Here is a 12,316-nt window from a genome sequence, read left to right on the forward strand (position 1 = left end):
CTATCTTTAAAAACACCCTATATTTTCAACCTCTATTTTCACATTTGGGTTTAGAGCTTTCAGATGAACCAAGGTGACTATCAGAGGTCAGAGGTCAAAAGCAGTAGCTATCCTCAACACACAGAAACAACACAAACAAATATAAAAATAAAATAAAGAATTCTCATGTTATGATCAATTCCAATGGAACTGCATTTTATTCACTTCTAATTCAATCTGAGTCCAGCCTTTGTTATCTTGATTATACTAGTTTCTCACTATAGCTTGAGAGCTTATTCAATGATTCCAATCTAATACAAACACACACACACCACACACACACACACACAGACACACCCACACACACAGGTTTCATGTAATTATCCATTCCACTTTTCTTCTGTGAAAGATGGATGAATAATTACTGATTGTTGTTGTCTTAAAGGTTTTTTAATGGAGCATGGACTCCATGAGTGTTAAGTGGTAGTTAGTGAAAAGATCTGGAAAAAGACTTGTGATTGGCTTTGCCAAACTGTTGTCTCAATTGTTTCCCAGTAAAATCGCCTCTCATCCCAATATAACACTTCTGCGTGTGCACAACCATGTTATATTAGATATTCATCAGATGCAACAGTTTAACAAATAAGCTCTATATGCTAGCACCACAGCAAAATGTGATCTCCATAAGTCATTTCCAAGTGCCTTCCTCCTCACATCAAGGGTTGATCTGCAAAGGAACTTTTGATTTCAGTCCTGAGGACCATGTTTGAGAATCATTACGTTGCCAAATGTTGCACCATTACCTATTTTATTTCCCTTTTTTTATCAAATGAAATATCATTGGAATGCCACTTGAAACTGAAAAGCAATTAAATCAACTTCTTGTCAAAAATAATAAAATGCAATAAAAGGATGCTTTACTTCATCAACATATGTGTTTTTCATTTAGCAATAATCAAATTACTCCTTGAGGAATTCTGAGAGGTTGAATTTCAGAGGCAGTATCAAAATGCAACTACTCCTAAGATTTGCTCTATTATAGAGGGCAGAAGAAAAAGTGTTACCTTGACCTTACAGCTATATTGCTTTTTAATACAATTTTAATTTTATATTGAGATAAGAATGAGATAATAGAATATACATTTCTTTGTTAACAAAACAGTATGCTAATTCATAAAGCCTCACATATCAATAATCCTATTTATTATTCACCTATCTACCAGGCAGTATATTTAATCCTTTACACATATTATCTTTAATCTTCAAAGTAATCTTAGATAAGTGACAACCATACATTCATAGGATTATAAATTTGTTTGTATTGTCTAGTAAGGTCATTAAAAGTCATTTATGGGGAGGGTGGGAGGGAGGTGCAAGAGGGAGGGGATAAAGGGACATATGTCTACATATAGCTGATTGACTTTGTTATACAGCAGAAACCAACACAACATTGTAAAGCAATTATAATCCAATAAAGATGTTAAAAAAAAAGTCATTTATGCAAAACTAGTGAAGACCTACATACAATCATCTTGTCAAAAAAAAAGCGTAATAATAATTGGCAAAATAAAGTTTTAAATCTCCCTTAATAATTATGACAGGAGTCCGGTGACATAGAGCAATGCAGTCATGAAGTATCGGACAAACTTTCAAACTTCATTAATAGTTTTCCAGCTCCACTCCCTACTCTCAACCTCCACTCTCACATACACACACACTATAGCTGCTGCAGAAAATTCCTTCAAATTTATCTTAATCCTGGATCTAAAGGTCTAAAGTAATTCACATATTTGTCCAATTCTTCCCAGCCCTAAGTCTGGAAGGCTTACTCAAATGGTATTTCCTTGGGAAAACTGTTAAATAGTATATACCAATAAGAAAAGGTTTTTAGTTCTGTGTATTGATAGAAAAATCATAAAGCAGAGTTTCTCTTTTGGATTATGAGATATATAACAAGGCCCCACTTTTTGCAGCCTACAATGCAAAATAAAAAACAATACTTCAGCATCTGGAGGCTATGAATAATTAGGCTTTCAAAATTATGTTTCAAAACACAGATATTTAGATAATATACTACAGATGTACGTATATATTAGATATATATTACATAGGCATTACTTGTATATCAAAATATAATCCTATTATTAACTAAACTTGAAAACAAAATTTTAGATATACAGTATTAAAGCATTATATTACTTTAAGAATCGCTTAATGAACTGACACATTCTATACTTCGTCATTAAATCAGAAATCAATAAACATATAATGATGACAAATATAAAATATAAATAAAAAAATACACCTAAGACCCAAACACCTATTAGCTTAAAAGGATTTTGTTGGTCCACATATGCTGGCCTCATCAAGCAGCTAATTACTTCCAGTTTCCTCAATCTGTGTAGAAGTAGAATAGCTAAAATTAACAATAAAAATTAAAGTGACACTACAAGTGTTAAAAAAACAATTTACAATTAAGAAAGCAAAACAACTATAAGCAGAGCACAGCTGCTCTCAAACCAAGGCACTAACCTTTGTTATTCCTTTAGTGAGCTATCTTCTACAAAATCTCACTCTTTAGTTTCTTTGGTCAGATAAATGACTACACAAAGTGAAACTATGCCAGGAGTCTTATAGATGTTATTACTCCATTTAAGTAAATTCAAAAGGGAAATATGAGTCGTCTTTCTAATAAGATAACAGGCAAAATGAATGGACAGTCATATTAATTGCATCCCACATCCTTAAATTAATACTGCTTGCTTTAAAGACGTGTGTCTATGTGTGTGTGTGTGTGTGTGTGTGTGTGTAGACACATAGATGATGTACTATGAAACTAAAGTAATTCTTCCTTTGGAATACTGTTCCTTATTTTAAAACAATTCCTTCTTAGTCTATATATTCAAGGTTCTTTTGATAGTAGAAAGTAACAATGTTTCAAAGTGAAGTCAACTACTGTTATTATTTCTTTTTCACCCTCCAGAAAATAATAATCATGTATACTATCTAACATGATACATGTCTTTACATACAACCAGCCTTCAAGGTTACATGCTTGCAAAGTAAAGAAATAAGCATAATATAAATAAAACCTTAAGCTAATATTTAAAAAAAGAAGGAATTAGTTCTATCTCTATATTCATAAATTGTTACATACAGAAATGCAACACTAGATTTTTCATCTAAACTAAAATCTTTTTTAAAATAACTGAATCACTTTTCTATATACATGAAACTAACACAATATTGTAAATCAACTATACTACAATATAAAATAAAAATTAAACTTAAAAAAAATTTTTAAAATTTAAAAAATTCTTTAGCTATATAATTCAGTACATACCTGGGGTACATTTATCTTAAAATAAGAATATTTTTGATCAATTACCATCAAAAATTTTCAAGTACAATCATATGTCTGCCACTTCTCAAACCTATATAATTAAAAAGAAAACTATACTCTAAATTCTAAATAATAACAATAATAACTTAAAGATTGTTTCTCAGGGACAGGACTTCTCTTATTTAGCTCTGTACACCTCAAGCACTCATCCCACAGAAAATGTCCCACGGATGTTGCTGATATAAACTGAACTGTCAGCTAATACTTCCAAAGATTTAAGCTAGTCTGATCTCTGTTAGTATTTAGAAAACTCTCAAACATATCATATGAAAACCCTCTTAACACGCTGTAACACAGTGAATGTGGAGGGCTCAGAAAATCTGGAGAATTCTGCTGTCAGCTCAACATGACTCCATTCTACATAGTAAATTATAAATGACTTCAAACTCCCAGCACTCTCCTAAAACATCCATTTCCTTCCCTCTCTCCCTTCCTCTCTCCCTTTTTCTCTCCTGTCATCCTTCCTCAGAGTTAGTATCTTGAAAAAGTACTCCAAGAGAACCTGAAATGAAAGACAAAGAACCTTCTCCTACTTCCTTAACTCCACATTGACCCCTCCTCCATTTCTACTGTCACAAAACAAAGTGATCTCTGCTATCCTGTGATGGATACTCAGCCCTCTTAATCTTGTTGGGGCCATAACTGTATCTCAAGATAGATGACAGAAGACAGATAAATAGATGAAAATTTTCCTATTTAGACCCACAATCCAGTAAATACTTATTTACAGTATCCTGTACATAAATAACTGTCAAATCCACATCTCTAAATCTAACTATCCCTTTGCCATAACCTTAAAAAAAAGTGTAAGTGAGATCTTTATTCAGGCTATCCCAAGCAGTCAAACGTTTCAAACTCTTCGAGACAGAACTACTAGAGTAAATATAGAAGGAACGGGTTCCCCCTATATCTCAGTCACCACGGCTGATGATTTTCCTTTTCCAGTATTTCTCCAGGTCTCTCCCCAAGAGCTTTGGCTCAGGACTCCATTAGCTCATGAACTCCAATTTTCCTTCTGCCACAAAATTCTTGGCATTCTAAAACATATTCCACACAGCAAATCCATCTTTCAGATGTCCTTGGTTTGATATCTCTATGTAGACGATTACAGAGACTCCTAGTAATCTGAGTTCATCTTAGTTGCAAGGCCTTTTCACAGTTTTACTCTCTCTAAGTATCCTAGCCACTACCCTCAGGTCCACTGTGTTCCACAGGTGCTTGCTGCCTCTCTCCTCTGCATGCATATCACCCCTTCCATATAACATCCCTCTTGGTAGCTACTGAGATAAGAATTCGCTCTCTAATCAATTTCCAGTCATAAACCTCTTGAACCATACATGTTTCTCCCCATCCTAAACTCCATCAAGGTGTGTGTATATGTATGTGTGTGTGTGTGTGTTTTAAAGCTGGTCAAAAAGTCTGTCCATATTAACTTAATATTACCTGTAACTCTATCACTTGCTTTCAATTAAAATTCTGTACAATTACACTAGCTTTTTAAAGAAATTTTAATTTACCTTGCTTATATGCTTATTCAGTATTGTCCTCTAATTAACCGGATTGCACCCCAGGGAAAATTGTTGTAGACTACAACTGCCATTAAGGGAAGGCTTTCAGTGCCTAGGAGAATGTTCCTTTTCACCTGCAACAGACACTCCACGATACTGATGATGATAAGTCATACGATATGACTTGTAGCAGAATTAGACAAAATTTGCCTAATTTTTGTGGAAGTTGCAAAAAATTAAGAGTAACGTGTATTACAAAATGTCACTATGTTCAATAAACAAAAATTCCTGGCACTCACTGTTACCTTAGTCTGGCCTCCAGAACTTTCACAACTTTTAGATTAGTGATTTTTTCCCTGGGGCTTTTCCTAATATTCCTGTGCTCAGTGCCACAATTTGCAACAGGCAGGTTTAGCAAATTCTGTTCCAAATAGTTTAAAGAAAGCTTTCATGATTATTCAAGTGATCTTTATAAGGCAAGTACTAGTCAGTCCTCCAGGGGTTGAAATTCAGCACCTTTAGAGACCTCTGTCTCCACCCCTAAACACTTGCTGTTTATACTAAGAAGACTGGCGCCATGGCCCCCTTTCCTTTATACTCTTATCACCCCCTTCCATGCAGTGTCCCTCTGGATGGCTACAGACACAACCTGAAATTCGGAATTGCACTATAAACATTGGTGGGCGGGCTAGGTCTCCTCTTCGGGTGGCCTGGTCCAGGATAATGGCCCTTTTTCAACCCTGCCTTTGGTGGCCGCTGTCCAGAGTCCCACAGCCTCAAACTTAAGGGCACAGCCAGCCTCGGGTGCTCCTGGACAGTACCCCTACCATCTATATATCTGTGTCCCCACTTCAAAGCTCCACTATCAGTACCCTAGGAATCAAAATCAAGAAGGCTGCAACTTTCAGATTTATCGTTGAAAAATTTGCTCCCATGTTCACATAAGGTTGGGAATAAAAGACCACAAGGAGGTGGGTAGCTGTGGTCTGGCCAGTTGTTTTCACAGCTGGCCGAGTCAATCACTCTCTCTTCAAAGCTTATTTGACAGGTGAGAAATTCCTCCTCTCCAGATCATTCCAGGAACTCCTCAGCATCAATCTGAGCTGGGAGAGGGGCCTGAAGGGGAAGGGAGTGGTGCTGAAATCGTGCTGAGCGTGTCCCCGGGGGAACTCTAGTGCAGGAAGGATTCCGGCGCCAGGAATGTGCTGGTCCAGGGTGCAGAAGGAAGAGAGGGGAGAGCCGGGAAGTCTTAAGGGGAAGGGAGAGGCGCGACCCGAAAAGAGCAAGATACCTGGGAATGTCCTGAAAGGGATGGGAATGGGTGAGGAGGATGCAGACTGTAGAGAAATCGGGAATATAAGAGGATGGGGCAAGAGGAGAACTGGACAACAGGGAGCGCAGTGCCTCAGATGCGGGCGTCCAACCTCGGCGGGTGCCAGACCCTTCCAGCGCGCCGGCGAGGCTGGCTCCCGGCCGAGCCCCCGGAGCCGGAAAGTTGGCGCGGCGAGGGGGCGGCCGGGCTGGCAGCGCCCCCTGCGCGGCTGGGAGGCGCCGGGCTCGGAGCCGCGCGGCGCCTTACCTTCTGGTCGACGATGGAGCAAGCCATCTCGCGGACGTGCGCCAGGCTGTAGTCCCCGGACGAGTCCTGCAGCAGCAGCACCGGCTCGCGGCTCAGACCGATCTGCAGATGGAACGAGATGCCCCCGGCCGGGGCCGCGACGGGAGCCAGGAACGGCGTGGGCCCCGGCCCCGACCCCGGGACCAGCGCGGCCGCCGCCGCCGCCGCTGCCACGGGCAGCAGCGGGCTGGGCGGCCGCAGGACCGGAGGGGCGCTCATCGCTCGGCCGGGCGCGCCGAGGGCCGCGAGTCCGCACAGCCGAAAAGTTTTGCTGCCGCCGAGCCGGGAGCTTCTTTCTTCAGGAGTCGAGGCGGAAAATAAAAACTTTCCGGAAAAGTCCCCGTGCGGGGGGAGGGCGAGGGGATGAGGATCAGGAGGGGAGGGGGTGGAGGGAAAATGGCCGAGGCGGGAGGATTGCGCCGCCGGGAGCGCGGGCGGCGCGCGGGGGAGGCGCCGCCGCGCGGAGGAGCAGCAGCCGCGGCGCGCGCGGAGGGACGGGGCGGCGGGTCAGCGAGGCCAGGGCGCCGGGCGGGGGCGGGGAAGGGGGCGCGAGGGGCGGGGAAGGGGAGCTGGGGGCGGGCACTGCGGAGCCACCACCCGGCAGGCGCCGGAGCCGCAAGAGCCGCGGCCGTGCGGCCGCAGTGGCCGCAGGGTTCCTGGTCGCCGCCCCCTCCGCCCGAGGTTCCCGGGGCCTAAGCCTCCCCAGGCCGGGGCAGGACCGAGCGGCAGGGCCCGGGGCCGCCTCCGCGGGCGTGGTCCGACCCTCCCCTCACGGGCTCCGCTCTCCGCTGGCCCGGCTGCCCGACTGCCGACGGAGGGGACGGGGCGCACCTCCTGCGACCCGCTGCCCCGGACCGCGAGCTTCACGGTCCCCACAGTCCCCGCCACCTCTTCCAAATGTCCGAGGACTACGCACTTCTACCAGTGAGGTGACCTGTGCTGGACCCAGGAATGCCCAGCCCTGCGGCTCTCCATGGGTCTTACCTTCGGAGTGTCGAGGGAGGATGAAAATAGAGGTTTCTTGGAAACCCACGTACATCCCGGCTCCTTTTAGGAGCCCTTGGGTTTGTTGCCAAAGAGGGCAGGAGGCCAATCCACGGAAATGTATTTAAACCTGTCTCTACCTTTTTTGACTCTGACACACCCTGATCCCCAATCCCACACGCTCCACCGCAGCTACCAAGGCACCAGACCAAACACAAGTCACTGAAATCAGGATAAGGTATCTTTTGAAAGAGAAGGCATTGTCTACATAAAGAAAGGAGGAAGGTCTGAATGTAGCCTCTTTCCCTTTACCTTATTCTTTGTGTCTGATGTTTCTACTTCGGGAGCCTCAGAAACCGTTTTCTTTCCTTTGCCATCACTCTAAAGTCTGCTTTTTAGGAGTGATGCTCTCAGCCGCCACCGCCATCACTAGCGCCACCGTCAAAGTTGGGCACCATCTGCTTTAGTTTTGATAGCTGTTTCTTGTTGTTGCCTTTGTTGTTGTAGTTTTGGCGGGGGTGGGGAGGTGGGGGGGTGTTTGGAGATGAACTGTAATCTTCTCTTCCCACCTGGGCGTGCTTCACACACTGCGCAGGGTGTGTAACTGTGCAGGTAGGTGCACAGGGCCTCGATCTGCTGCCTGTCACCATCTTGGAATAAGTAATAATTTTTTTTTTCATTTTGCAGTGGGCCAGGTAAATTACGTAGCCCACTTCTCCACTTCCCTAGTCCTTCCCCTTATACAGCACAAGCACACACACACGCGCGCGCGCAAACAAATATGCATATTTTATTTTGCACTCAGTTGCATTTTTTGTTTGTTTACAATATTTGTTTATTTATGTCTTGACCTCTGTTTCTGACCCAGGACATGACATTGCAAGGTGATTTTCTCTTTGAGCCTCATTCCCAGGGTCAGTAATGGAGTCTTGAATGTCCCCCAAAACATTGTGTCATTCACTGCTCTAGAAGAGACCTGAATTTTTTCTCTCTGGATTTGATGGTCTGAGAAGGTCTATATGTGTGTTGGCAGCTTCCCTCCTAACTTACTTAAAAAGTGATTCGCTTCATCCATGGTAGAGAGTGTAATTTCCTTAATGTACCAGATTCAGCTAAGCTAGGAGAATAGTGGAATTATTCTTAATGCAATGAATGCCCTTTGGAATTCTCTGAGGGTTTTTTTTTTTAATGTCAGAAAATGTATTTCATTTTCTTTTAAAGTTGGAATAAGTCAATTTTCCCACAATTTCCTATTACCAGAAAAAAAAAGTTTGCTGGTCAGTTTACAAGGGCCTTACAAAAAGCTAATAGTTTTTGCTTGAGATTCAGGAGAAATGAAGACATTCGTGTTCTGTAGATACAGCAAATGATCTATTCAGGCCTTCTTTGTGCCAGGCACTACTGGCACCAGGTGTGCAGTTGCGAGGACAGACAAGGTTCCTACCGTAACAGATCATATTAAAATGAAAAAAAGGAAAACAATAAATAAGATCATTTCTGATAATAATAATTGCAGTGAATAAAAATAATACAATAGTAATGAGTGACTTGTGGAGGGGGATGGTGGAAAAAGCACAACTTTGAACTAAGGATGAGAGACGTTTTCACTGACTTTGTATTTGAGCCAAAACATGGATGACAGAAAAGGGCCAGCCTTGAGAAGATCTGGGGGAATTACACTCTAGGCATAGGAAACAGCTAGTGCAAAGAACTAACATAGGAATGGACTTGGCATTTTCAAGGCACAGGAACAGAGGGGCAGGTGCCTGAGATGAGGTCAGAGAGCTGGGAGAAGCCAGATCACAAAGGGTCTCGAAAGCCCATGGTTAAGGGTTTTCGTTCTATTCTCAGTGCACCGCCCAACCACTGGAAGATTTTAAAGCGGGCAGTGATACAATTTAATTAGCATTTTAAAAAAATCACTCTCTGCCTCTGTGTGTAAGAGAAAAGAGTCAAAGCAGAGACACCAGGTAGGATATTAGCTGTTGTTCAGTCTAGAGACATTTATGGCTTGGACGACTCTGGTTGTAGTAGAGATACGAAAAAATGTAAAGAGGCAGGATCCAATTTGGAGGCAGAACTGAAGGTCTTGTTGATGAATCAGAGGTTTATGGGGAGTGAGAGAACAGGAGAGTCGTGAAAGGCTCCTAAATTTCTGAGCTATTAGCCAGACAGTGGTGCTGATGACTGAGACCGAGAAGACAAGGAGGAAGCAAGTTTGGGGAGAAATAAGATTTCTGCTTTGACCATGTTGAGTCTGAGATGCCACTAGACATTCAACTTAGAAATAACAGCTATAGTTGAATATTTGAGCCCAGAGTTCAGGAAAGAGAGGAGGGTCAGAAATACATTTGGAAATAATTAATGCAAAGATGTTTCAAACTGAGATTAGATGAGATCGCTACAGAGGAAGGGCTTAAGGCAGTCATCAGTTATATAAGACAGGAACTTAGATGTCCTGTATAGGAAGAAAGTAAGCTGTGGGACAAGAACTGCTTCTTATACTCTGATTTCTCAATAGTATGAAAGATTCTTGTAGGATGTTGGAAATAACTGAGAAGAAAGCAGGGGCAGGAGAGGGACTTCTAAAGAATTTGAATTCTGGAGAATTAGAATCACTTTTAAGAGGCTGGTAAATTACTGAATGCAAGGGAGTGAATAAAGGGAAACAAGAAGAAGAAAAAAAATCTCAGAACCACTGGAGCTCCCCCATAACAAGCAGAAAATGCCTATGGAGTTGGTTATTGCAATTTCAATAGTAGGCACCTGAGATCTGACTGTTTGCCAGCTGCTCCCCATTTTTGCTGAGTGAAAAGAGAATGAACAACAGATAACACCTGAAAGAAACCTGATGTGCATCTCTGGTGACTTTGAAACTATACATAGAAAACTTGAAGGATTTGAAAGAATTCAGTGGTTTTAATCCCTTCTGGGTGTTTGAACTTTGGAAAAGAAAAAAAGGATGTAGAGAGTGAATAGCTGTTTATATAAATTATATTCATGAATTTTGGATTTTTTTTTTACTCTTGGCTAACATTACTGGAATAATGGACTTCTGGCAGTGTCAAGGAATACCATCTTGGAAAGTAGGTTCACTACCCTAATCAAGACTCCTTGTAAACTGATTTGAGTGTGCAGAAGTATGTGGAGGTACTTACAATTTCCAAAGCTGAATGTTAATCCTTTAGGATGGCCTTCAAAAGAGGGCTGGATGTTGAAATAGTTTTAGATATAAGTGCATACATTTTATTTTTCTTTGTAGCTTATAAATTAACTTAGCATTTAAATTCTCGATATAAACTAGCATTTGAAGGCACTTGGAAGTCCTACAAAAGTTTTATTTCATTTAAACCACTGCTTTCTAGACATTTTTGATCTCAGAACCCCTATCATTTGTTGCTGCTGCTGATGTTGTTTCTATCACACGGCATACCCTAACATTTCACATGGCTAGTGTTCCACAGAACACACTTTGGGAAATGGCGTACTATACAACAAATGTAAAAGAATTTAAGTTAAAATTTGAAGGTAAAGAAAATTGCTCAGATAATTAAAAGCAGACACTTTGAAGAAGAGCATGAATGGCAAAAACAGATGCATATTTAGTGTCTAGTAGTTCACAATCAGTAATCAGAAAGAGGATTGAGAATGACCCAATTTGAATGGGAGACAGTCTGGAAGCACTATATGCTTTGTCCAGATGAAACAGACGATGGAGAAAGAAAAATGAGTAGAAAACATATGCAATTCTATGGCTGAAAGGATCCTATCTACACCTAGTACAACCATTTTACAGCCTAAAAAACTGAAGAGCAGAGAAATCATATACCAATGTGGAAACTGGAAATTTGAAAGTATGGTCCCAGAATGGCCTCCTTTTTATACAATTAATCACTGAAAGTTGTGAACATGAGGATAATGGATGGATGAGATGATGGATGGATGGATGGATGGATGATAGATGATTAATGTATATGATAACCATTTTATATTTTTTGTTTCCTTAAGAGTGTTCATAAATGATAGTCTGTAAGACCAGGTTAAATAAAGTTAATGACACAAAACTGGCACAACAGAAAAATAATATCCTAATGGAGATATCAACCATACAGTCATCTGCCAAAATATTGTTCTGCTAAAACCTGAGAATATGACAAAATGTTGCCTTGTCTTGCCGATAATTTCATGGAAAATAAAACAGAAAAGAACTGAAATTAATTTTCACCAAGAAGGAAAACTGATTTACTCTTTAAGAAAGCAAATTTCAAAAATTCAAAGAAAAAACAAATATGATCCTAGAGTCAGAGACTCTCAAAAGGACAGGAGGCCCTCAAAGAAGCATTTAACTATAAAATTACAAATGATCTGGGTGAGCAATAAACTCAGACACCAGTGTGACTACACTTTAAGCTTTGGATGAGTACAGATCTGCAAAGAGAATGAACAAAAATAGACATAAACTATATGAGCAAGAGTAAATAAAAATAAAGGTTATTTTAAGCTAAAAACAACATGTACTAGCTATATGTGAGAGTGCCAAGTTTTTAAACATTCTCCGCCCCGCCCAGAAATTAACTTATAGGCAATAATTAAATTTTTCAATTTAATTTTCACTTACGCAAGGTTAAACGTTTTGTTTTGTTTTTTTTTTTTTTAATTTTTTTTTTTTTTATAGCTACTTTATTTATTTATTTATTTATTTTTGGCTGTGTTGGGTCTTCGGTTCGTGCGAGGGCTTTCTCTAGTTGCGGCAAGTGGGGGCCACTCTTCATCGCGGTGCGGGGACCGCTCTTCATCGCAGTGCGCGGGCCTTTCACTATCGCG

General features: G+C 41.2%; 1 protein-coding gene across 3 annotated transcripts in view; it reads right to left on the bottom strand.

Annotated features, from left to right (window-relative positions):
• The window catches only part of PRKD1 (protein kinase D1), a 515,048-nt gene that overhangs the window by 323,183 nt on the left and 179,549 nt on the right, over nt 1-12,316 (bottom strand). For 2 of the 3 annotated variants that reach the window (XM_036843895.1, XM_036843897.1), the window contains exon 1: nt 6,470-6,727. The exons of the other annotated variant lie outside the window; for it this stretch is intronic. In XM_036843895.1, the coding sequence (XP_036699790.1) occupies nt 6,470-6,727 (258 nt within the window). Of the gene's footprint in view, nt 1-6,469; nt 6,728-12,316 lie in introns of those variants that run through there. 3 annotated transcript variants of the gene reach the window in all.

This window comes from Balaenoptera musculus, chromosome 2 (assembly GCF_009873245.2).
Source record: "Balaenoptera musculus isolate JJ_BM4_2016_0621 chromosome 2, mBalMus1.pri.v3, whole genome shotgun sequence".
NCBI lineage: Eukaryota > Metazoa > Chordata > Mammalia > Artiodactyla > Balaenopteridae > Balaenoptera > Balaenoptera musculus.